The sequence below is a fragment of the Hyperolius riggenbachi genome, chromosome 3 (genome assembly GCF_040937935.1).
Source record: "Hyperolius riggenbachi isolate aHypRig1 chromosome 3, aHypRig1.pri, whole genome shotgun sequence".
Lineage (NCBI taxonomy): Eukaryota > Metazoa > Chordata > Amphibia > Anura > Hyperoliidae > Hyperolius > Hyperolius riggenbachi.
Genome location: NC_090648.1, coordinates 210,406,303 through 210,433,708, shown reverse-complemented (window position 1 = coordinate 210,433,708; position 27,406 = coordinate 210,406,303). Strand labels below are relative to the sequence as shown.

At 47.9% G+C, this 27,406-nt stretch overlaps 1 protein-coding gene across 1 annotated transcript in view; it reads right to left on the bottom strand.

The window, feature by feature from the left end:
• The window catches only part of LOC137562270 (uncharacterized), a 294,902-nt gene that overhangs the window by 56,545 nt on the left and 210,951 nt on the right, over positions 1 to 27,406 (bottom strand). The window contains exon 20 of the mRNA XM_068273603.1: positions 22,692 to 22,744. Within this exon, the coding sequence (XP_068129704.1) occupies positions 22,692 to 22,744 (53 nt within the window). The remainder of the gene's footprint in view (positions 1 to 22,691; positions 22,745 to 27,406) is intronic.

The following is a 27,406-nucleotide window of genomic DNA, read 5'->3' as shown; positions in this document are numbered from 1 at the left end:
CATCCATCCTACTCCTGAAAAATGTGTTTTTTTTTTAGAACCTCCCAGTTTTATTTTCAGTTTTAAAAAGCTAAAAAAGTAGGTTTAACGCTATTGTTTCATGATAACGATTTAGCTTTCCCATAGTCTCGCAGTTCGCAATCATGTGACCACCAACAAGATAAATTCAGCAATCATGAAGCCCCCAACAAATCATGAGGCCCCCAACAAGACACATTCAGCAATCATGATGCCCCCAACAAGACAAATTTAGCAATCATGAGGCCCCCAAAAAATCATGAGGCCCCCCAACAAGACACATTCAGCAATCATGATGCCCCCAACAAGACAAATTTAGCAATCATGAGGCCCCCCAAAAATCATGAGACCCCCCAACAAGACACATTCAGCAATCTTGAGGCCCCCAACAAGACAAATTCAGCAATCGTGATGCCCCCAACAAATCATGAGGCCCCCCAACAAGACAAATCCAGTAACCATGAGGCCCCCAACATGACAAATTCAGCAGTCATGGGGCACATAAATAGACAGCATTTCACATAAATACGCAGAATGCCCCCTTAATATGGTAGACACCTCTCACCTGGCTTCTAAATTCTCCTCTACTGGCTGCTGTGCCTGGCAATAGTGTTTTGGGCCGGATTGGGGATGATGTGTGGGCTGAAATGCCTTGCGGTGCTGCTGTGGCCGGGCTGCCGGTGATGCTGTGGCCGGGTGAGGTAGTGACAGGTGCCCCCCCAGTTGAGGTAGTGACAGGTGTCCCCCCCCCAGCTAGATAGTGACAGGTGTCCCCCCAGCTAGATAGTGACAGGTGCCCCCCCAGCTAGATAGTGACAGGTGCCCCCCCAGCTAGATAGTGACAGGTGCCCCCCCCAGCTAGATAGTGACAGGTTCCCCCCCCAGCTAGATAGTGACAGGTGTCCCCCCAGCTATAGTGACAGGTGTCCCCCCAGCTATAGTGACAGGTGTGTCCCCAGCTATATAGTGACAGGTGTCCCACCCAGCTAGATAGTGACAGGTGTCCCACCCAGCTAGATAGTGACAGGTGTCCCACCCAGCTAGATAGTGACAGGTGTCCCCCCAGCTAGATAGTGACAGGTGTCCCCCCCAGCTAGATAGTGACAGGTGCCCCCCCAGTTAGATAGTGACAGGTGCCCCCCCAGCTAGATAGTGACAGGTGCCCCCCCAGCTAGATAGTGACAGGTGCCCCCCCAGTTAGATAGAGACAGGTGCCCCCCCAGCTAGATAGTGACAGGTGCCCCCCCAGCTAGATAGTGACAGGTGCCCCCCAGTTAGATAGTGACAGGTGCCCCCCCAGTTAGATAGTGACAGGTGCCCCCCAGTTAGATAGTGACAGGTGCCCCCCCAGTTAGATAGTGACAGGTGCCCCCCAGTTAGATAGTGACAGGTGCCCCCCCAGCTAGATAGTGACAGGTGCCCCCCCAGCTAGATAGTGACAGGTGTCCCCCCCAGCTAGATAGACAGGTGCCCCCACAGCTAGTGAAAGGTGCCCCCACCAGTTAGCAAACCCGTTACCTCTCTCTCCTGTGTCCCCGCTGGCCTCTCCTGTGTCCCCGCTGCCGCTGCTGCTGCCCCACAGCTCAGACCTCACAGATCGCAGCGACTGAAGAAGCAAGCAGAGCGCGCGCATGACACCCGCGCGGCAGAACGTCACATGCGGGAGTGACTAATGATGTTGCTTCCGCATGTGACGTACTCCGTGCGGGTACCATGCGCACTCTGTTTACCTCAGTCGCCGCGATCTGAGGTCTGAGCTGTGGGGCAGCAGCGGCAGCGGGGACACAGGAGAGGCCAGCGGGGACACAGGAGAGGCCACAATAAGAGGGAGCAGGCATGGCGCCCATAGCGCAAGTCATGCCTGCATCCCAGGAAGACGAGCGGGCCGCAGCAGGTGGCCTGGGGCCACCAGTTGGACAGCGCTGATTTAGGTTAAAGACAATATTTAGGGGTGACATACAGCAGTATGACAATACATGAATACAAGAAAGACCAGATCACACAGCACAGTATGAGTACTAGTCAGTCACTGGATGGAGCATGGATATTAGGCAAGTTAGGTTCACTCAGATGCATAGCATGGGTTCACAGTAATGGAGGTGCATGATCACGTAGGACACAAAAGGAGGAGGACCCTGCCCAAAGGCTTACAATCTAGAGGGAGAGGTAAGGACACGAACGGTAGGGAACCAGAGTTCAGCTGTAGGTTTAGAGCACTTGTGAGGGGTAGTAGGCCAGAGTGAAAAGGTGAGTTTTGAGGGCTTTCTTGAAGATGTTGAAGGAGGGGGCTGCCCTAATGGGTGGAGGTAGGGAGCTCCATAGTGTTGGAGCAGCTCTTGAGAAGTCCTGGAGGCGTGCATGGGACTGGGTGATGCAGGGGGCGGTTAGGCGAAGTTCATTGGAAGAGCGGAGTGAGCGGCTAGGTGTGTACCTCTGAGTAAGATCGGAAATGTAGGTTGGACAGGTTTTGTGGACAGATTTGTAGGTCAGACACAGTGTCTTGAATCTGATTCTGGACTGGATAGGAAGGGATACTAGGAGGGGATCTGCCGTGGCGGAGTGATGGGAGCAGTGGATAATTCTGGCTGCCGCATTCTAGATGGACTGCAGTGGGGCTGTTCGGGTCATAGGGAGACCAGACAGCAGGGCATTGCAGTAGTCAAGGCGGGAAATTATGAGGGCATGGATGAGGAGTTTGGTGGTGGCAGAGGTCAGGAAAGGGCGAATCTTACAGATGTTACGAAGGTGGAAGTTGCAGGACTTTGTGAGGTTTTGGATGTGGGAAGTAAAGGAAAGTGCGGAGTCCAGGGTGACACCCAGACAACGGGCTTGAGAGGTAGGGCGAATGGTAGTGTGGTTAACAGTTAACAGTGACATGCACATCTGGGAGGTTTGTGGATGGCCGGGGTGGGAAGATCATAAATTCCGTTTTGTCTAGATTAAGTTTCAGGAACCTAGCGGACATCCAGGAGGAGATGGCTGATAGGCAGGAGGAGACCTTGTCCATGGTAGTTAAGCTACCCTACATCCGCTGATCAACCACTACTGTATATACAGCTAAATTGGTGAGTCACATGTGCAGGCGGGGTTGTCATTTAACCACTTGCCGACTGCGCACTCATAACGCGCGTCGGCAAAGTGGCAGCTGCAGGACTGCGTCGCCGGCTGCAGGCTAATTAATCAGGAAGCAGCCGCTCGCGCGAGCGGCTGCTTCCTGTCAATTCACGCGGAGGGCTCCGTGAATAGCCTGCGGGCCGCCGATCGCGGCTCGCAGGCTAAATGTAAACACAAGCGGAAATAATCCGCTTTGTTTACATTCGTACAACGCTGCTAACAGTAGCAGCGTTGTACCAGATCAGCGATCCCCGGCCAATCAGCGGCCGGGGATCGCTGTCACATGACAGGCAGGAGCCTGTTAGAGGCTGCACAGGACAGATCCGTTCCTGTGCAGCCTCTGATCTCCGAGGGGAAGGGAGGTAGGAGAGGGAGGGGGTGAATGTCGCCGCGGAGGGGGGTTTTGAGGTGCCCCCCCCCCGCAAACCTCAGCCAGCAGGAGCGATCAGACCCCCCCTACACATCATCCCCATAGGGGGGATGCCTGCCTGCTACCTGATCTGTGCTGGGGGCTGCAGAGCCCACCCAGCACAGATCACAGAATACAGCGCTGGTCCTTAAGGGGGGTAAAGCGTGGATCCTCAAGTGGTTAAAGTGAGATGATCAAATGCATGATTACACTGTGGTTCAAAACCACTGCATGTAACTGTAACTACAAGTCGGTTTCCACTTCCCAGATGTTACTAAACTGTTTGCTGACACCACCTACACCCACCCAGAAATGTAGCATTCCAGATGGACCCATCGGACAGGAGGGATATCCACAACTAACAGCCATCTGACTTACTCCTGCCATATGGTTCACATTGCTAACACTTGATGTATGATCAGCAGTGCAAACAGACAATTTACAACAAAAGGATTCTGCAGAAACAGTGGCATGTAGCAGGTCAGAAGACAAGACACAAAACATTTATATCACGTTTTCTCCTGGCGGACTCAAAGAGCCAGAGCTGCAGCCACTAGGGCGTGCTCTATAGGCAGTAGCAGTGTTAGGGAGTCTTTCCCAGGGACTCCTTACTGAAATAAGTGCTGGCTTACTGAACAGGAAGAGCTGAGATTGGAACCCTGGTCTCCTGTGTCAGACGCAGAGCCCTTAACCAGTACGCTATAAGTAGTGTTGGGCGAACAGTGTTCGCCACTGTTCGGGTTCTGCAGAACATCACCCTGTTCGGGTGATGTTCGAGTTCGGCCGAACGCCTGATGGTGTTCGGCCAAACTGTTCGGCCATATGGCCGAACTAAGAGCGCATGGCCGAACGTTACCCGAACGTTCAGCTAGCGCTGTGATTGGCCGAACGGGTCACGTGTAGTGTTGGGCGAACATCTAGATGTTCGGGTTCGGGCCGAACATGGCCGCGATGTTCGGATGTTCGAGCCGAACTCCGAACATAATGGAAGTCAATGGGGACCCGAACTTTCGTGCTTTGTAAAGCCTCCTTATATGCTACATACCCCAAATTTACAGGGTATATGCACCTTGGGAGTGGGTACAAGAGGAAATTTTTTTTTAGCAAAAAGAGCTTATAGTTTTTGAGAAAATCGATTTTAAAGTTTCAAAGGGAAAACTGTCTTTTAAATGCGGGAAATGTCTGTTTTCTTTGCACAGGTAACATGCTTTTTGTCGGCATGCAGTCATAAATGTAATACATATAAGAGGTTCCAGGAAAAGGGACCGGTAACGCTAACCCAGCAGCAGCACACGTGATGGAACAGGAGGAGGGTGGCGCAGGAGGAGAAGGTCACGCTTTGAGACACAACAACCCAGGCCTTGCATGAGGACAAGAAGCGTGCGGATAGCAATTTGCATTTTGTCGCCATGCAGTCATAAATGTAATACAGATGAGAGGTTCAATAAACAGGGACCGGAAATGCTAACTCATCACAGATGTTCATTGTTCATGTTACTTGGTTGGGGTCCGGGAGTGTTGCGTAGTCGTTTCCAATCCAGGATTGATTCATTTTAATTTGAGTCAGACGGTCTGCATTTTCTGTGGAGAGGCGGATACGCCGATCTGTGACAATGCCTCCGGCAGCACTGAAACAGCGTTCCGACATAACGCTGGCTGCCGGGCAAGCCAGCACCTCTATTGCGTACATTGCCAGTTTGTGCCAGGTGTCTAGCTTCGATACCCAATAGTTGAAGGGTGCAGATGGATTGTTCAACACAGCTATGCCATCTGACATGTAGTCCTTGACCATCTTCTCCAGGCGATCGGTGTTGGAGGTGGATCTGCACGCTTGCTGTTCTGTGTGCTGCTGCATGGGTGTCAGAAAATGTTCCCACTCCAAGGACACTGCCGATACCATTCCCTTTTGGGCACTAGCTGCGGCTTGTGTTGTTTGCTGCCCTCCTGGTCGTCCTGGGTTTGCGGAAGTCAGTCTGTCGGCGAACAACTGGCTAGAGGAGGGGGAGGATGTCAATCTCCTCTTTAAAGTCTCCACAAGGGCCTGCTGGTATTCTTCCATTTTGCCCTGTCGGACTCTTTCTTCAAGCAGTTTTGGAACATTGTGTTTGTACCGTGGATCCAGAAGGGTATAAACCCAGTAATTGGTGTTGTCCAGAATGCGCACAATGCGTGGGTCGCGTTCAATGCAGTCCTAGGCTGAAGAGGTCATAGCCTAGGGTCACAAAAACCTGTTTATTTGGGCTATTTCAATGGTAGTGGTGGTGACGTACATAAATCTCAGCCATGGCCGTTAGCAACGTCTGAATTTCACGAAGTGTCTCATGCAGGTAGAAGACATATTGTTAGACTTGGATTCCAAAGATGGGGTCCCTACATCTCTGCAAACCAGAGTTACAGGGGTCCAAAATTGGTAAAATCCCCCATAGGCTTTCATTGGGCCTCCTATTTACAGTTCCAAAATCTCACATCTTTTCAAAGGGCAATTGATCAGCAGTGGCAAATTTTCTAGCATTGTAGGGACCCTTAGGGGGAACATGACTGGTGAGTTTCGGGCCCCTAGGCCGAAGAGGTCATAGCCTAGGGTCACAAAAACCTGTTTATTTGGGTTATTTCAATGGTAGTGATGGTGACGTACATAAATCTCAGCCATGGCCGTTAGCAACGTCTGAATTTCACGAAATGTCTCATGCAGGTAGAAGACATATTGTTAGACTTGGATTCCAAAGATGGGGTCCCTACATCTCTGCAAACTAGAGTTACAGGGGTCCAAAGTTGGTAAAATCCCCCATAGACTTTCATTGCCTCCCTATTTCACTTTCCAAAATCTCACATCTTTTCAAAGGGCAATGGCTCAGCAGTACCAAATTTTCTAGCATTGTAGGGACCCTTAGGGGGAACATGACTGGTGAGTTTCGGGCCCCTAGGCCAAAGAGGTCATAGCCTAGGGTCACAAAAACCTGTTTATTTGGGCTATTTCAATGGTAGTGATGGTGACGTACATAAATCTCAGCTATGGCCGTTAGCAACGTCTGAATTTCACGAAATGTCTCATGCAGGTAGAAGACATATTGTTAGACTTGGATTCCAAAGATGGGGTCCCTACATCTCTGCAAACCAGAGTTACAGGGGTCCAAAATTGGTAAAATCCCCCATAGGCTTTCATTGGGCCTACTATTTACCGTTCCAAAATCTCACACCATTTCAAAGGGCAATGGCTCAGCAGTGGCAAAACTCACCAGTCATGATCCCCCTAAGGGTCCCTACAATGCTAGAAAATTTGGTACTGCTGAGCCATTGCCCTTTGAAAAGATGTGAGATTTTGGAAAGTGAAATAGGGAGGCAATGAAAGTCTATGGGGGATTTTACCAATTTTGGACCCCTGTAACTCTGGTTTGCAGAGATGTAGGGACCCCATCTTTGGAATCCAAGTCTAACACTATGTCTTCTAAAATATTTTTGTTCCTCTTGTACCCACTCCAAAGGTGCACATACCCTGTAAATTTGGGGTATGTAGCATATAAGGAGGCTTTACAAAGCACAAAAGTTCGGGTCCCCATTGACTTCCATTATGTTCGGAGTTCGGCTCGAACACCCGAACATCGCGGCCATGTTCGGCCTGTTCGGCCCGAACCCGAACATCTAGATGTTCGCCCAACACTAGCTATAAGCCCATTTTTAAATAGGGATCAGCACACACTGTTGTTAGTTTGCTATTAGTATTGCACAAAGTAATTGTTTATAATGTGCCTACTGGAGGTAACATGCCAGTGTTATAAATTGGGTCTAATTTTTTATACTGCAAGTAAACTGTATTATTGGTAAAGACCCTATTTGAAGACATTTTAAGTACGCTTATGAATGCTTATGAATACAAGTTGGCCACACACCGTACATTTTTTAAATATCTGTTTAATTCAAAAATAGCAATCAATTTTCTGTCTGATTGTAACAATTCAAAAATCTCACCAATGTACCACACACCTATGTTAAATTTTTCCCCAATCATGAATAAAATAATTGAAAGCTCAGAAAAAAAATTAATTGGAACTGTTCATCAAGTAATTGACAATCCATCCCACTCCATACAATTCTTGATAAAGTTGGTCGAATTGGTGAAAAATTGGATCATTTAATTGTATGGTGTGTGGCCACCTCTTAGAGCTCTGACAGGTAGTATATATAGGATAATTATGTGTATGCAGGTGCGTCGTTAGCCCTATTTTGGGGGGGCCCGTGCCCCCAATCTCTCCTGGGGTGCCACGGATCTCCCGGCCGCCGCAGCCCCCCCGGCTTTCCCCGCTGCCAGCAGCCAGACAGCAGTGCATCACTCAGACCTCTATCAGCGGGCGACCAGATGGAGCGGGCGCTAGGACCTAGCGGACACCGCTGATATGCGGAAGTGACATCACTTCCGCATATTTGTGCCCGGCGCCCGCTCTATCTGGTCGGGTCGCCCGCTGATCTTGAGGTCTGACATGGCGAGGTAGGTGGGGGTGGGGAGCGCGCCTGTCATTTACTACCTAACGGGGGTCTGTCCCTGTCACTCACTACCTAACGGGGTTCGTCCCTGTCACTCACTACCTAAATGGGGGTCCCTGCTGTCACTCACTACTTAACTGGGAGTCCCTGCTGTCACTCACTATCTAACTGGGGGTCCCTGCTGTCACTATCTAACTGGGGGTCCCTGCTGTCACTATCTAACTGGGGGTCCCTGCTGTCACTCACTATTTAACTGGGGGTCCCTGCTGTCACTCACTATCTAAACGGGGGTCCCTGCTGTCACTACCTAACGGGGGTCCCTGTCACTCACTACCTAAATGGGGGTCCCTGCTGTCACTCACTACTTAACTGGGGGTCCCTGCTGTCACTCACTATCTAACTTGGGGTCCCTGCTGTCACTCACTATCTAACTGGGGGTCCCTGCTGTCACTCACTAACTGGGGGTCCCTGCTGTCACTCACTAACTGGGGGTCCCTGCTGTCACTCACTATCAAACTGGGGGTCCCTTCTGTCACTCACTATTTAACTGGGGGTCCCTGCTGTCACTCACTATCTAAACGGGGGTCCCTGCTGTCATTCACTATCTAACTGAGGTCCCTGCTGTCACTCACTAACTGGGGGTCCCTGCTGTCACTCACTATCTAACTGGGGGTCCCTGCTGTCACTCACTATCTAACTGGGGTCCCTGCCGTCACTCACTATCTCACTGGGGGTCCCTGTTACTCAGTACCTAACTGGGGGGTGCCTGTCACTACCTAAACTGAGGCCTCCTGTCACTACATACTCTGGGGGGCTCCTGTTACTAAATGAGCTGGGGGTCTCCTGTCCCTACCTGAACTGGGGGACTCCTGGCGCTACCTTAACTGGGGGCACCTGTCGCTACCTAAACTATCCAGGCAGGCCAGCCCAGAATCACTGTCAAAAGGGCCACAACATCACCACCAGTCAGGCCAGCATTCACTTCAACCAGCCTAGCACAGCCCAGCATCACTGCCAGCCAACCCAGCCACAACATCGTCCACAGCATCACCGCCAGCCAGGCCACAGCATCACTGCCAGGCCTTTCAGCTCACACATTATCCCCAATCCGCCGCATTACCTCCCGCCGCATTACCTCCCTATCAGCGCATCTTTGGGAGGAGATGGGCGACACACGCAGGCACCAGTGTGATTGGCTGGTGTGCGTGTATTTAGAGCAGGAAGCCAGTCCTCGATGTTCAGCCACGCCCCCTTGAGAAAGCCGGAAGTTGCCGGCGAAACATGTCGGGTCCTCCCGGCGTGCCTGATACCTGACCCTGTACATCGGCCTGCCACCCTCCCTCCGCCGGACCTCGGTGCTTCCAACGGGGACAAGCCGGAGCTTTGACGCGCCCGGCCATCTACCAGCATCAGGCCCTGTGCTGGCCAGCGCTGACTCCCCCCTTGAGTCTGACGCTGCAGGGACTGACACCGCTCAGCCGACGGCTTGTATACCTACTTGATCACCTGCACACCCCATGTGCGCTTTGAAGTTGGATCCGGACCCTGCTATGGACATTACTCAGCTCCTTGCCTGCATGTCTGAACTTTTTGCCTGAGGCCTGATCCGGATTATGCCTTTGGATTACAGCACGCTGTTCATCTAGCCAATCACAGATTCATCTGGAGTGGTATAGTATACGGGTTTTTCTATGCCTGACTCTATACCCCATTTACAGTGCTTCATATGTACTGGTGCATGAACTGCTGCATGAATTCTGCATATCCTCTGCTTTGGCTATAGTGCATGCTCTGTTGCTCCCTTTGCATATGCACACACTCAAGTCTTTTAATCGTGTGTGCCGCTTATAAACTGTTGGCGTTTTTCCAATATTGAACTTATTGCTTCACAGAGGCTGTACAAGCATACGGAATATGTTTTTGGCTATCTTGGACCTGGCCAGGTCATGTTGTTAGACAAGGGCCCTGGATCACACTAGGTGATCAGCATTAGGGTGCATGTTGGTTGCATGAGTTGGTTACAGTGTGGTGGACGGCCGTCTTGTATGGGGTCTTGTTTTTAGTTTCAAAATTACTTTATTCGTTATCTTTCAGACAGAATAAAAAGGTAACACCAACTAGTAGCAATAGTAACAGTGAATTATCAAAATTGCGATTTACAATAGTAGGCAGTTGTTATACAACCAGTAAGATAGATTTACTTTGATGTATTGTATAGTTTATGCCAATAGAGGTTAATAAAGATAACATAAGGTATAAAGAATTATTTAAAACATAAAATGATTACAATTTTTCATAGAAACACATGTAAAGGGTATACAGTGTGATCGCTTTATGAGCCTCAGAAGTGAAAAGGAAGCTTTGGGTATGCTTTTTTTGTGTTAGAATTGGGCTAGGGCTTGTCGGATTTCAGGGGATGTGACATTATTTAGCCAGGGTTGCCAAACTTTATCAAAGTGGTGGACCTTATCTGCCAGGTTTGCTTTAATTTTTTCATTAAGCATGTTTTCATGCATTTTGTCTAGTACGCATCTATACACTAGTTGTTGTTAGCGCCATTGGGATGCTATGTAGGTCTTGGTGGCGTTAGCTGCAAATTGGACCAGTTTATGATATGCAAAGGGGATGTCCTCGGGTTTGTATCCCAGAAGAAAGATTTGCGGGTCTAGTTGCAATTGGGTTGAGAGAGTTTTATTTAGAGTATTTACTACCTTGGTCCATAGATGCACAACTTTTGGGCACATCCACCAAGTGTGATACATTGTACCCCTGTCCTGGCACCCTCGGAAACATGTTGGGGGAGTTTCTGGAGAAAAGCTATGTAATTTAGTTGGAACCAGGTAACTGCGATGTAGTACTCTAAGCGATACCTCCATATTTGTCACCTGTAGGCTTCCCTTAGATAAAGTATCCATACATTGTGACCAATCCTCCTTCTCAATTATTTTGCCACAATCTTTTTCCCATGCTAGCTGGAATGGGAGTTTCTCTTGTGAGGGTTGTGAGTTGAGGGAGGAATAAAGGGCAGACAGCATACCCCTATATAGGGGATCTGATTTGCAGGTATATTCAAGGTAGGTGCTGTTAGTTGTACATATTGTGGGGTAATTGGTTCTAGCAAAATGCAGTATTTGGAAGGCTCTGAATATTTCAGTAGATAGGAGTGAAAGTTGTGCCCTCGCAACTGTCACCGAGGGGATGCGACCATCTGTTATTAGATTACCCAATGTTTTAATATTATTTGTGGTCCACCATCTGAAAAGGGATACTCCATGACCTCCTGGAAAATCTGGATTGCCAAATAGTTCTACTAGGTGAGATGTTGGGGATTGTAGGTGGAATTTGAAGCGTGTTTTCTTCCATAGTGTTAATGTTAGATAAGTGAATGGCGAGGAGGTTTTAATGGGTGATAGATTTGTAAGAGATGACCATAGAATGCCTTTCCAACTCAGAGGGTGGACCAAAGCATCTTCTAATGCGAGCCATTTAGGTCTGTTGAGTTCGGCATAAATCATGGGCAGGAAGGCTAGCTGTGATGCCAGGTAATATTTGTATAAGGATGGAACCGACATTCCTCCTTCTTTTTTATGCATCATCATAATTTTACGTTGGATTCTCGGGGGTTTATGGTTCCAAATAAATTGGAATATGTTTTTCTGTAGTCTTTCTAACATTTTTTTTGTCAGGAGGACTGGAAGCGTTCTAAATAAATACATCAGTTTTGGTAGGAGGGTCATCTTTATTGCTGTGACTCTACCTGCCCATGAGATTTTATGCCCCATCCATTGTTGTAAGAGGTCATCTAGGTGTCTAAACATGGGTACATAGTTCCAGAAGTAAAGTTTGTCTGGGTCAGAGGAGATCTTCACCCCAGATATTTCAAGTAATGCGGCTGGTATCTAAACATAAATATACTAGAGATATATTCGCCCATACCCCTTGGGAAGTTACTAAAGAGAGCTTCTGACTTGTCGTAGTTAAGTTTTAGGCCCGAAATGGATTCAAAACATTTTAGTTCTTTTAGTAAGTTAGGGAGAGTAGTAGTGGGATTAGTTACGGTCAATAGAACGTCATCGGCGAACAACGAGAGTTTAAATTCTTGTGTTCGAATTTTATATCCCTGTATGTTGGTATTATTTCTGATGGCACTGGCTAGTGGTTCCATCATGATGGCAAAGATTGCCGGTGAGAGGGGACAGCCTTGGCGAGTTCCCCGTTGGATTTTAATGGGTTGTACAGTGGGTGCTGGGAGTTTTAAGGAGGCAGAAGGGAAAGAGTATAGTTGATGGATTATATGCATTAGTTCCCCAGATATACCTATATGTCCAAGAACCCGGAACATATAGCTCCACGAGATGGTGTCGAAGGCCTTTTCAATATCCAAGGCCAACGACACCACCTGCGTCCCAGACGTCTTGGCGTGTTGGAGGATGTTTACAATCCTTCTGATGTTGTCTGGGGCTTGACGATAAGGAATGAAACCAACCTGGTCGGGGTTTTTTTAGTTCAGGGAGAATTATGTTAATTCTAGAGGCCATGATTCCTGTCAGGATCTTGTAGTCTATATTTAATAGAGCTATTGGGCGGTGGTTTTTAGGTTGCAACAGGTCCCTATCAGGTTTGGGAAAATAGTTAGATGAGCTTCTAAGAACTCCTGATGTTGCAGAGGGTTCTTACGTATATGATTGTAACAGTTAGTGAGGTGGGGCAGAATTTGCGGGAGGAATTTCTTATAATATAGGGAACTTAGACCATCAGGTCCCGGGGCTTTGTGAAGTTTTAATTTCTTTGTCTGTGCTATTTCTGTAGTGGAAAATTCTTCATTCAGTTTTTTGGCTATTTCTGGTTTTAATTTGGGGAGGCCTAGGGGTCTGAGATATTCTTCGATCGGGATTTGTGTGGATTGCGAATATAGATCAGAGTAGTATTTATGAAATACATTGTAAATTTTTACAGGGTTACTAGTGATTCGACCAGAAGCTTCTCTGATTTTGGCTATTACATTCATTTTACGTTGGTTTCTTAAAGGGGAACTGAAGAGAGAGGTATATGGAGGCTGTCATGTGTATTTCCTTTTAATCAATACCAGTTGCCTGGCAGCCCTGCTGGTCTATTTCTCTGCAGTAGTATCTGAATAACACCAGAAACAAGCATGCAGCTAGTCTTGTCAGATCAGACTTTAAAGTCTGAACCACTGAAACACCTGATCTGCTGTATGCTTGTTCAGGGGCTATGGCTAATAGTATTAGAGGCAGAGGATCAGCAGGGCTGCCAGGCAACTGGTATTGCTTAAAAGGAAATAAACATGACAGCCTCTATACACCTCTCTCTTCAGTTCCCCTTTAATTTAGCTGCTAGCCAGGCATCTGGCTTATTCATATATCTAAAGTAACTAGCTTTGGTCATTCTTAAGGCTTTTTCTGTGGAACGGGCTAATAAGATATCAAGTTGTTGTTTTGTGTCACGGATTTGTTTAAGTAAGTACATGGAGGGATCCACTGCATGTATATTTTGTAGGCGACAGAGTCTATACTGTAGGTTTGACAGTTCAGATTTAAATTTTTTATTTCTTTGGGAGGCTAGTTTTATCAGTTGCCCTCTTATAACTGCCTTATGGGCTAACCATAGGGTGGTTGGCGAGATCTCCTCTGACCCATTTTCCTGGAAGTATAAGGACAGTTGTTCAGCAATGTGCTTTCTGGAGTCCTGATTTAGAATGAGAGATTGGTTCAGTCTCCACCATGGGCGTGACAGGGCCTTCATTTTTATATCAATACAGAGCAGGAGGGTATCGTGATCAAAAACAGAATTAGGGATGTGGCGTAGATATTGAAGCTGAGGGACCACTGAAGTAGTGACCAGAAAGTGGTCAATTTTGGCATATGTGCCATGAGGGCTAGAATAGTGGGTGTAGCTTCTCTTAGTACCATACATTTCTCTCCATGCATCTACCAGGAAGTTTTCTTCCAGTGAGGATTGGAGGCGTTCACGTTGTATTTTAGACAGTTTATCCGTTGAAGGATGGGATTTGTCTAAGGTTTCATTTAAGGTCAGGTTGAAGTCGCCGCACCATATGAACAGTGTTTCAGGGGGCACCTCTATCTTGGCTGACAATGACATAAAATGCTTTAAGGCCTCCTCTGGTGGGGCGTAAGAATTCATTAGATATACCTTCTGGTCATATAGGGATCCCTTTAAAATTAAGAAGCAGCCCTCTGGGTCTGAGGTCACTGAACTTGTAACCCATGGAGTAGAGTTTTTAACAAGTATAGCCACACCTCTGTGTTTCTTGCTGGCGTTTGCCATGAATACAGTTCTATAATTTTGGTGGAGGAAAGTAGGATAAGATGTGGTGGAGTAGTGTGTCTCTTGGAGACAGATGATGTCTGCTGAATATTGTTTAAGGCTCAAAAATAGCTTCCTTCTCTTAGGGGGAGAGTTTAGACCCCGGGCGTTTAGGGATATAATTTTTAAGGTAGCCATAGGGGATTTTTAGAAAACCTTCTCATGTTTACTGAGGTATGCATGGATAAGTAGTACCCTTTAAACATATATAAACAAAAAAACAACAAAACATTAACAATAACATAACATTTAAGTAATATTAGTGCAGTATCATCAGGATATAGGGTATTATACCCTGGACTTGTCAGAAGTGGGAGAAAGAGACACATAAATAGGATCATGTCTCCTACTATATAGCTGACAGGCTTTGAGGCAGCAATAGAGACCTGAGTGGAGCTGGGTCTATGGCTTCTGTTTGTAGCGGGGAGGGAAAGAGGGGAAGAGGGATAGGAAGATAGGGGATGGGTAAAGAGGGGGTGGGGTACAAGGGGAAGAGGGGGAAGGGGAGCAGGGGGCGGGGGGTAGGGAAAGTGGGGTATTCGGGGTACATATTTTAATCAGCATCTATTAATAAGTAGAGCTACGGAGCTCGACAGTTCAGGTATAGGCCAACCAACCAACACATATGCAGCATGGTCTCCCCCCCCCCCCAACCTCACACCCCGTAAACATCACTAGTGTAGCATAATTGGTAAGTGTCCCACATGCTAGGTGAAAGCATGTATCGGCACGTTAGCATCACTTATATATATGACTCATGTTGGTTCTGGTATTGCTATGGGCCTTAGCTGTGAACATATGTTTCTTCGGTTTCCAGGTTTGTCTCAGGAGACTTCCTCCACATTACAAGGTAGAGTCACTTGTTCCAAGGTTGGTCACTCAGTTGAAAGCTGTAGGTAGGTATATCCATGTGGAATTCCGAATATGGCACAAAAGTACATTATAGGTTCCACATGAGTGAAGTATATGAGTGACTCCCTGAATATATATATGAAGATGGTACTTATAGTGAGGGCTGGGCCGTGTTGGTCGACAGCTCAAACATGGGGCAAGAATTGTGCAAAAGTTCCTCAAGTGTGAGATGAGGGCTGCGCAAACTTCTCAGAGTTGTGAGATGAAGGTTTGTAATGGCGTTCAGCCGCGCCGAGAGCGGTAGCTTAATAGACTCCGCAAGTGCGGGTTCCAGCAGGGGAACGGGGAGGGGGTAGAAAGCGGGAAGACAGGAGGACCTGTATCGGGCTCAAAGGGGACCATGGTGGGCACATCGTGGGTAGGATCATTTACAGTACTCACGTTACCATTAGGTTACGGCGATCGACTTGCCGGGGTAGCTGAACCAGATTGTTGCGTAGGCGACCTCCTAGGAACTGTGTTCCATTCGCGTTCCGGACGCTGTGGCCTTGGCGACTCCGCTGTAGTTGTTGTCGGGGCCTCTACTCTCATCCCCGCTGCTGTTAGTAATCTGCGGCCTTCCTCAGGTGTTGAGACTTAATGGGTAGTGCCCTGTAGTGTGAAGATCAGGGAACAAGGGAATCCCCATCGGTATCTCACGCTGTTTTGTTGCAGGCATGATGAGATAGGCCTCATGATCCTTCGTTTTTGCAGAGTGATGGGCGAGAGGTCCGCAAAGATCTGGACTGTAGACGGAACGTCCGGCAACGGATTGAGGTTTCTGGCAGCGTTTATAATTTGTTCTTTCGTTTCATAATAGTGGCATTCAAGGATCACGTCCCTTGGCAGGTTAGTGTTGCGTGGCTTACCCAAAGCTCGATGAATACGGTCAAGCCGCAGTAGAGAGGAGTCGATCTGAGGTAACAGCGCGGAAAATAGATTTAGGGCGGTAGCCCGCAGGTCCGTGAACGACTCTGGTAGGCCTCTGATACGCAGATTGGATCTGCACGCTCTATTTTCATAGTCCTCTAGTCTGGCCTCCATCTGGAGAAACTTCTTATCATGTTCGTCCAATCTCCTTTTATCGTCAGCCAAGGCATCCGCATATCCATCTAGCCTCACCTCAACTGCATGGGTCCTTTCACCGATTTCTTGGATTTGGGCGGTGATATTTGCTACTGCTGCACCTAATTCCTGCTTCAGGATCCTATGCAGCATGGCGACGATATCTGGTTGAGGAGATGCCGGTGGGCTTGGAGAGGATTGCTGGCTAAAGCGTTCGGATTGTGGAGATAACGAAGCGCTTGGTGAGCCTGGCTGGCTTGCCTGTCCTAGGGCGGCTTGCGATGAAGAGGCCTGTTCTGAGGCGTCAGCGGCCATCTTGGACGCCTGGTCTCTCTTCAGCTGCCGAGAGAAGGCTTCCTTAATCGGTTCCTGTTTGGAGTTGTCCCCTCGTTTCTTTCCTCTCTTGCGGCTGGACCTGTCCCCCATCTCACGGGGATGGTGCTGGCTCTTGTTAGCTTATGTGCTGGCTGTGGTAGCACCCGTTTGCTCCACTCAGACACGGAGCTCAGGCGTGTTGCATCCGCTCACACTGGCGCCGCGCATGCGCCTCCTCTGGGGTCTTGTTTTTAAATATATTGGCTTATGGATTAATTGAATACATTTTCATATTTTTATAAATCAATATAGTTTATTCTGCTTCATTGTTGCACACACCTCGCTTTATCTCTTTCTCCTTACATTACGTGGTTTCTAATTCTAGCGAGGTGGTGCAATTAATTCTGTGTTGATCTGGGTCACCACGACACTCCCACAAGGGGAATATACCTTCTTTGATAGGTCAATAAGGAGTCCAGCTCCCCGGGAGTGAAAAAACTTGTGGTGTCCTTACTGTGGTATTAGTTATGCTGCAGTGGGATAGCCTGGTGACGCAGGTTGAGCGGGACTGTCTGCAGACGCAGAGTGCCAGGGACTCGCACCAGTTAATCAATGGTGCATTTCGTAGATTAACGAGATTATACGAGAAAAAATCTAGATTATGGTGGAACATTAAATACAATAAAATTTATTTAAATGACAAGTTTGCTCCCATGTGGCTGAGATTTCAGATCTTTCCCCACAGGAAAAACATTCCAGAAGAGTTCAAGAAGAGGTGGGAGACCAATTTTGAGGGATGTGCACAGGTATGCCTTTCCCTTATGAATGGATTAGATGAGATTGACTTAACAAACACAGAGGCAGATATTCAAAAGACTGTTTCTTCAGTCCAGACATATAGTGCGGATTCTCTGTACAAAAAACGTAACCAGGAACTTGAAGCTCCTCTTCAGCATCTTCTTCGGTTTTAGACAAACGGGACTGATTGATGGTGGTGGGCCCGCCGTTGTTGAGTCTGTTGCCTATAATATATCTTCACAAGTGATTAATCTCACTGATGACGTGATCTCTCCTTCAATGACATCTCTACTTGCGAAAGGACTTGGGTTTTGTCCAACATATGATTTTGAGGCATTTGAGTTGATCACTGATTTGCACATTTTTGGTCGCAAAATTCTGATGCAGCTTTTTCATCAGAATGCCCCAGGCACAGACACACGATCGGTACCGTGGCTCACACTGTCAGACCAGGACAGGCAGGCCTTAGCAGACCTGTGTGACCTCCAGGAGGGCGGGATGCCGGGGCACCCGGGGGAGACCAATTCTTCTGGTCTCCCTCTGGCTGTCCCGCTGGACCATCAACCGTCCCTGGGGGCTCTGGAGTTGCGGAATCGATCACGGCGCTTTCCGCCGCTTTCGGTCAGTCCCAGTCTAAAGACCTTTGTGACAGTTGTTGAAAGAGATATTCTCCGTCTATCCACTAGAGGGGGATCTCAAAGTAATCTGTCAGACTCTGAATTATTGGCATTGGAGGAACTGAAGTCTCAGACCAAATGGATCATTAAACCTTCCGATAAGGGGGGGAACGTGGTCCTGATGGAGGTACTGGCTTACAGGGAAATGTGCCTGGATATTTTGAATAACAGTGAGTGTTATATGCGGGTCTCCCCGTCCAGAGCCACCAGGTGCCAGAAACAATTATTCTTTATCATCGACGACGCAGTGTCGAAACAGGTGATTGGGGAGGATGTCAGTTGCTTTTTGAAGGTACTGCACCCTATCACCCCAACGTTCTACGCACTGCCTAAGATTCATAAAAAGTGCAGACCACCCCCGGGTCGTCCAATTGTGTCTAGTAGGGGCTCACTGACCGAAAAAGTCAGTGTTTATATCAATAGGCATTTACAGCCTCATGTACAGGCTTTGCCTTCTTACACTAAAGACACCATGCACTTACTGAGAATCCTGGAGGGTGTTTTCGTCCCCCCCGGATCTCTACTTGTGGCTCTGGACGTGGAGGCCCTATACTCTAGCATCCCACATGATTTAGGCATTCAGGCAGTGGCGACCTTCTTGGGAGAATTGGATCTACACCAGGCGGCCCATAACATTTTTCTGACGGATTTGCTGAGATTTTTATTACTTAACAATATTTTTGTGTTCGAGGATGTACACTACCTCCAGGTGCAGGGGGCGGCGATGGGCACGACTTGTGCTCCGTCGTACGCTAACTTGTACCTGGGGGAGTGGGAGCGGGCGATTTTCTCCGATGATGGACTCTCTATGTACCTGTGCCACGTACTCATGTGGCACAGGTACATAGATGACATCTTCATCGTCTGGACTGGTACCGTTGATGGGTTGAAGCGTTTTATAGAGAGTCTCAACACCAATGATCGCAATTTACGATTTACCCTACAATATGATACGGTCAGCGTCCCGTTTTTGGATATTCTTATTTCCATTGGTGAACAGGGCCGCCTGGTGACGACCCTCTATAGGAAGGAAACAGCCACTAATGCCCTACTTAGGGCGGATAGTTTCCATCCCGGGCACACCATACGTGGGATCCCTGTGGGCCAGTACCTCCGTGTCAGGCGTAACTGCTCCGATTCGACTTCTTTTGAGAAGGAGGCCATTGATCTGCGTGAACGCTTCAGACAGCGTGGTTATTCAGACCACCTTCTGAGGCGGGCGTATAATAGGGCCAAATCTGTAGGAGGAGATGACAGACTATTGAAAAGACAAACCCCCAAGACAGTCGACAATTTTGCTCGCCTGTGTGTGCGTTATTCGGCCCAGCATGGGGAGATCATGAGCATCCTCAAAAAACATTGGTATATCCTGACTAATGACCCTAAACTCCGTTCTTTGGTCCCTGAGGAACCTAGGATAGCATATAGACGTGCACCATCATTACGGAACGTCCTTGTAAAAAGTCATTTTTCTGGAAGTGCCAATAAAAGACCCCACTGTATCGTGACCGGTACATATGGATGTGGTGGCTGTGTCACTTGTCAGTATCTGCATGTCGGGAAGGAGGTCATGCTCCCCAATGGATGCAGGTGGAAGTTGCAACACTATGTGAATTGTAGTACACCATTGGTGGTGTACCTGTTGTTGTGCCCCTGTGGCGCCTTCTATATTGGCAAAACAAGACGGGACCTTAGGGACCGGATCGGCGAGCATGTTGCTAGTATTAAAAGTGTCACCTCCACCACTCCGGTTGCCCGCCACTTTAGATCTTTTCACAATGGGGATGCTCGTGGTCTTCGTTTTGTTGGTCTCGATCGGATACACCTTACGATCAGGGGAGGGGATTATGACCGCCTCCTCTTGCAGAAAGAGGCACGGTTGATTTTCGAATTGAGAGCCACTGACCCTCCGGGTCTGAATGACTCGGTGGGGTATGCAGCCTTTTTGCCTGTATGATTGCTGGTGCTTTGGCGTTCCCTGTGCGCTCTGCGCCTGCGGAGATTTGCTTCCGCTTGCCCTGTTCTGTTCTCCAGGCTGCCCCCTGCAGGATGACAGTTATAGGCTTATAAAAAATAAAAGAATATATAAAAAGTTGATATTCTTGGGGTGGTCGATTGGGCCAAGAGTGTCCCTCTTTCTTCCCCCCTTCCCCCAGCCTTTGGATTGTATATCCATTTGGGTGTTTTTTCTAACATGTGTCCCCTCTTTCCCTTACAGGGTGCCTTAAAACCACAGTGTTTGTTCACAAATATTTGTAGATGCTCAGTTTAGCGATTATTGTATGTGTTTTTCATTATTATGCTGCTGTACTTTTTTTGTTATTATCTATGCTGCCTTCCTGTTCCGCCCCGTCTCTCCCCATTGATGCACTGTATACCTCTTACGTATTTGCTCATATACAGAACTAGTTTTTTATAACCTTAGGCTTTTTCCTTGCCTCCGAGAGGCTTTTTATGCGCCGCTGAGAGCCGCCGCATTACCTCCCTATCAGCGCATCTTTGGGAGGAGATGGGCGACACACGCAGGCACCAGTGTGATTGGCTGGTGTGCGTGTATTTAGAGCAGGAAGCCAGTCCTCGATGTTCAGCCACGCCCCCTTGAGAAAGCCGGAAGTTGCCGGCGAAACATGTCGGGTCCTCCCGGCGTGCCTGATACCTGACCCTGTACATCGGCCTGCCACCCTCCCTCCGCCGGACCTCGGTGCTTCCAACGGGGACAAGCCGGAGCTTTGACGCGCCCGGCCATCTACCAGCATCAGGCCCTGTGCTGGCCAGCGCTGACTCCCCCCTTGAGTCTGACGCTGCAGGGACTGACACCGCTCAGCTGACGGCTTGTATACCTACTTGATCACCTGCACACCCCGTGTGCACTTTGAAGTTGGATCTGGACCCTGCTATGGACATTACTCAGCTCCTTGCCTGCATGTCTGAACTTTTTGCCTGAGGCCTGATCCGGATTATGCCTTTGGATTACAGCACGCTGTTCATCTAGCCAATCACAGATTCATCTGGAGTGGTATAGTATACGGGTTTTTCTATGCCTGACTCTATACCCCATTTACAGTGCTTCATATGTACTGGTGCATGAACTGCTGCATGAATTCTGCATATCCTCTGCTTTGGCTATAGTGCATGCTCTGTTGCTCCCTTTGCATATGCACACACTCAAGCCTTTTAATCGTGTGTGCCGCTTATAAACTGTTGGCGTTTTTCCAATATTGAACTTATTGCTTCACAGAGGCTGTACAAGCATACGGAATATATTTTTGGCTATCTTGGACCTGGCCAGGTCATGTTGTTAGACAAGGGCCCTGGATCACACTAGGTGATCAGCATTAGGGTGCATGTTGGTTGCATGAGTTGGTTACAGTGTGGTGGACGGCCGTCTTGTATGGGGTCTTGTTTTTAAATATATTGGCTTATGGATTAATTGAATACATTTTCATATTTTTATAAATCAATATAGTTCATTCTGCTTCATTGTTGCACACACCTCGCTTTATCTCTTTCTCCTTACATTACGTCATCCCCAATCCAGCCAAAAACCGTATTGCCAGGCACAGCAGCCAGTAGAGGAGAATTCAGAAGCCAGGTGAGAGGTGTCTACCATATTAAGGGGGCATTCTGCCTATTTATGTGAAATGCTGTCTATTTATGTGCCTCATGACTGCTGAATTTGTCTTTTTGGGGGCCTCATGATTGCTGAATTTGTCTTGTTGGGTGCCTCATGATTTGTTGGGGGCCTCATGATTGCTGAATTTGTCTTGTTGGGGGCCTTACGCTTGCTGACCTTGTCGTGTTTGGGGCCTCATGATTGCTGAATTTGTCTTGTTGGGGGCCTCACGCTTGCTGACTTTGTCATGTTGGGGGCCTCATGATTGCTGAATTTGTCTTGATAGGGGCCTCATGATTGCTGAATTTGTCTTGTTGGGGGTCACATGATTGCTAACTGCGAGACTATGGGAAGAGCTGAATCCTTATCATATGAGACAATAGCATTAAACCTACTTTTTTATCTTTTTAAAACAGAAAATAAAACTGGGAGGTTCTAAAAAAATGAATACATTTTTCAGGAGTAGGATGGATGAAATTGTTTATCTTCAGTTTTTCAACTTGGATTTTCCATAATGTTCATGTATGTGTTAAAACGTTTGTACAGTATTTAGTTTAAATTGCTGTTCCCACTTTGTGATAGATAAGTGAATTGTCAAAATTGTATGTGCGTATACATCTTTGATCTATGCCTATACTGATCGTAAATTATCTAAATAAAGGACAGGGAGCTCCATCCAGTATTTCGATGGGAAGGCCCGTTATCTGTAGCTTACACCGCTGCTAAGTTAATGTACATTTGGCCCCACCCATGGCCACGCCCACTCACTGCATGACCACGCCCATTTTTGCCGCGGCGCATATGCCCCCCACCTGGTGCCCACAGGTGCCCCCGATCTCCAAGGACCCTAGGAACGCCCTTGTGTGTATGGCTAGCTTTAGGTGAGATAATAATGAGATACCACAAAATATAATTCTTGTGTAAGATGTACAAAAGTGGTACGTGAAAATTAAAGTCATCTCCTTACGTGAAGCCGGTTACAACTGGTTCCACCAAATTTTGAGGATATATGTCTCTGAACTGTGGAAGAAAATGAAAGTATTAAAATCTGTTGCATAAATGATGTTTTTAAGAAAAAGAAAAATATAAAGCAGATGGGAAGACTTTCATGTAATAAAATAGCTTATCAAAACATTCTTTTCAAAATATTTTCAGTTTGTTGCCCCTACACTTCATAGATTTGGAAAATGTGTACAGTCAAGATTGTATAGTGTATGGTCATCCTGGAAGGGAGATCTAAAGGTTGCCATACACTTAAGCTGGCCATACACTGGCCCGATTTGCCACCGTTTCGACAGCAGATTCGATCACTGGGATCGAATCTGCTGCCAATCGTTCGCGCTACACGCCGAATTTCGATCCATTTCGTTCGATCCCGTCGATCGCTCCGTGCGGAAAATTACCGTCGATCGCCCGCGGGTAGAGAGCGCGTCGCTAGCGGCGGTCGAGTGCCCGACGACCGACGCAATAGAGCGGCAATACATTACCTGCTCCGCCGGCGCGACTGCCCCCGGTCACCGCTGCTCCGTCTCCGCTCTGGTCTCCGGCATGCTTCAGTTCCTCCTGCCCGGCAGGAAGTTTAAACAGTAGAGGGGCGCTCTACTGTTTAAACTTCCTGTCGGGCAGGAAGAAGTAAAGCATGCCGGACCTGGAGACCAGAGCGGAGACGGAGCGGCCGTGATCGGGGGCAGTCGTGCCGGCGGAGCAGGTAATGTATGCGGGCGGGGGGGAGCGGCGGCAGCACCACCACCACCACAACAGATTGTGAACGGTTTCAGGCTGAAATCGGTTCACAATCTGTTTGCTTACTGCATAGCCAGGTAGCCATACGATCCCTCTCTGATCAGATTCGATCAGAGAGGGATCTATCTGTTGGTCGAATCTGATGGCAAATCGACCAGTGTATGGCTACCTTTATAGATGACTGCCAGATTTGTCCATCCGTTGGATGAAATCTGACAGGGATCTATCTGATGTTTGCCACTCAACAGGAACAGATTTTCAACAGATTTCAGAGTAAAATATATAAAAAAATCTGTCAAACCGCGGCATTGTACTGTTACTTATAGACATTGAACTGTTACTTATACACTTATAGATTTGCAGCAGATTCGACTATCAGATAGATTTCTGTCAGATGCCCGTCAAGTCGAATCTGACAGGAATCTATCTGATGTGTGCCACACACTAAGAACAGATCTCCAGTAGATTTCAGAATGAAATCTATTGGAAATCGATCTAAATGCATTATTGGACCATTAGATCCAAAGCAACGCTATGGGCCATCGATCTGCTGTCAGTAGCAGATCGACCTAGATTTTCCATCCAGTCAGATCGATCAAATCGATCGAAATCGCCCGCAAATTAATTGATCGGCTGTGTCGATAGAATCAATTTCCGATTCATCAATTCGATTGATCGATGACTAATATTGAACAGTGTATGGACCTCTTTAAATCCAGTGCAACTCCAAGGGTCGTCGCTTTGCCACCGATCCCGACACACCAACATTTTCCATTAACTATATACTGTTCAATCTATTCTGATCAGATGATTTTTTTATTTATTAAGTATTTATATAGAGCCAGGGGCGTTGCTAGCCCCAAAGATCAGTGGCACGTGCCCTGGATCTATTCTGGGGTGCCCCGGATGTCCCCTTGGCAGAGTAGAGGTACCACAATACCCAATATGGCACCACAACACCCAGCCTTTATGGGGGCATGCAGGGAGCTGTAGTTCTTCTATGGGGCATGCTGGGAGTTGTGGTGGAAGCATGTGTGGGGGTCCACTAGAAGATCAGGGAATGCTATGGGGGGACTGCCATATAACCTGGCAGCAGGTCAGCATGCCCAGCAGCAAGCCAGACCAGCCAGCACAGAAGCCAGGTAACTCTGCCTAGTTATGTTTAACCTCCTTGGGGGTATGGACGAGCTCAGCTCGACCATGACCGCCGGAGGGCGCCGCTCAGGCCCCGCTGAGCCGATTTTCACAATTTTTTTTTTAAAACATGCAGCAAGCACTTTGCTTGCTGTGTGTTGGTGACGATCGCCGCCGATGCGCCGCTACCCACCGCGTAACGCCCCTCCCAGTCAAGACCCCTGCGCAGCCTGACCAATAAGTGCCAGGCAGCGCTGAGTGGTGGATCGGGATTCTGTCGGACGTCATGACATCGTCGTCATGGCGATGGGGGAAGGCCTAAAGGAAATCCTATTCAGAACGGGATTTCCTTAGGAGGGTACACGCCGGCGACGATCGAAAGGTATGGGTGGACGCCGCAGGAAGGGGGGCATCATGTAGCTAGCGCTAGGCTAGCTACATGATTTAAAAAAAAATATTTTAAAGAACTGCAATTAATAGAACGCCAGGGTGGTTAACCGACACTACCTATTTATGCGATATGCTGCATTTTTTTTTCTATTCTCGTGCATGGTCAAACCGATTTTTAGGCTGGAGTGCCCAAAAGTGCCCCAGATCTCTTAAGATCCTAGCAACGCCCCCGTATAGCGGCAATATATTATGCAGCGCTGTACAGAGTATATTGTCTTGTCACTAACTGTTCCTCAGAGGGGCTCACAATCTAATCACTACCATAGTCATAGGTCTATGTATATATCATGTAGTGCATGTATTGTAGTCTTAGGCCAATTTAGGAGGAAGCCAATTAACTTATCTGTATGTTTTTGGGATGTGGGAAGAGACTGAAGTGCCCATAGGAATCCCACGCAGATTGGGGAAGGGGGGGCATACAAACTCCTTGCAGATGTTGACCTGGCTAGGATTCAAACCTGGGATCCAGCGCTGCAAGGCGAGAGCACAAACCACTACACCACCGTGCTTCCTCATTGATCAGAGAGGGATCTATTACTGCCACACACTGCTAAAGATTTTTTAATAGATTTCACCTTGAAATCCATTAAAAATCTAAGGACCCAACATGCAGGGCTGACTGCCTGGCATCAAGGTCTCCCTACATGTAAAGAGTGCACCCCTGGGCTATGTGTTGGCAGTGGAGCACACACTCACCTGTCCGCTGACATGCTTCTCCTGTCTTTTCTCTGCACCCCTGTACCCCTGTGCCCCCGGAGCATGTACATGGTCCCATAACGTCCAAGCCATCAGGACACGGGGTACAGGCACCTTGGTGCAAATAGAGAGAGGACTAAGGACACTGGAGGACTGCAGTGGTGGACAGGTAAGTGTGTGCTCTACTGCCAACACTCTACACAGGTTTAGGGAGCACATTTTAAATGGGCAGGAGACCTGGGGGGTTCTGTTGGTCATTCGGCAGTTACCAACTTGCAGCCAACTGCCCCTTTTTGAGTGAGATCTTTTTATCCAGAACTCCCTGTTCAATATATTGTGTTGTGCAAAATGTAGAGTATGACCTATAGAATGAATGGTAACCTTCAGGCCGGTTTTACCCTTGGCTACTGCGTTGCAGTGCGATGCTCCGCTGCCATCACATCGCACAGCAACACAAAAAAGTAACTCATATGACCCTGCGGCCAGGGGCGTAGCTAGACATCTTTGGGCCCCCCTGCGAAACTTTGGATGGGGCCCCCCCCGCGAAACTTTGGATGCCCCCCCCACCCCCCTCGCTTTCTGCACAGGAAAACTGAGGACCAATTTGTTTTCCCCATGCAGATAAAAACACTTAGAACTGAAGAGAGAGGTTTATGGCGGCTGCCATGTTTATTTCCTTTTAAGCAATACCAGTTGCCTGGCAGCACTGCTGATCCTCTGCCTCTAATACTATTAGCCTTAGACCCTGAACAAGCATGTAGCAGATCAGGTGTTTCAGACTTCAAAGTCAGATCTGACAAGACTAGCTGCATGCTTGTTTCTGGTGTTATTCAGATACTACTGCAGAGAAATAGACCAGCAGGGCTGACAGGCAACTGGTATTGCTTAAAAGGAAATAAACATGACAGTCTCCATATACCTCTCTCTTCAGTTCCCCTTTAAAGGAAACCTCAGGCAATCTATGCTACCCCTAGATCTACTTACCCAGGGCTTCCTTCAGCCCCTTGCAGCCGACAAATCCCTCCCTGTTCCCAGTACATACACACACACAGCTTTATTATTTTACTACATGAGAGCACATGCTATATGGAGGAACAACAATGACACGCTGAACATACGATATTGTATAAATGTAACTGATTGATACTGTTAGGGGATCTTATGAGACAACAAGCTCTCAATGAGGCAGTGACAGTCAGACATCAATCTCCACTCCATTGTGTTGTAAAAGTATTCAGAGGCCATAAAGTCATTAGCCCTTGTGATAATGATCTAGGAATCCTTTTGCTGAAAGAGAAAGTCTACAAACAAAGGAGTCACATTTTGAAAAAAGTTGTAAAGTCTTTGTCAAGTCTTTAGAACTTAGCTGCAGTGTGAGACAGATGTTTTTTACGAACCCTAGGGAGCAGGGACAGTGTACAAATTCCAAAGTGTGTATGAGTCCTTATCTGTGTGGTGGACACATGCAGTCAATATAACAATGCTGTGAGAGCAGAATACGTTTTCTTTCTCCATGCCCTTAGCTGTCAGTCTCTCAAACTTTTCCCCCCACGGGCCCCCTGTGGCGTCTGGGCCCCCCTCCGGAGGTATCCCTTGCAGGGTTTATTGTTATGCCCCTGCCTGCGAGTGCGCCATCAGGGTCATATGCATAGCGCTGCC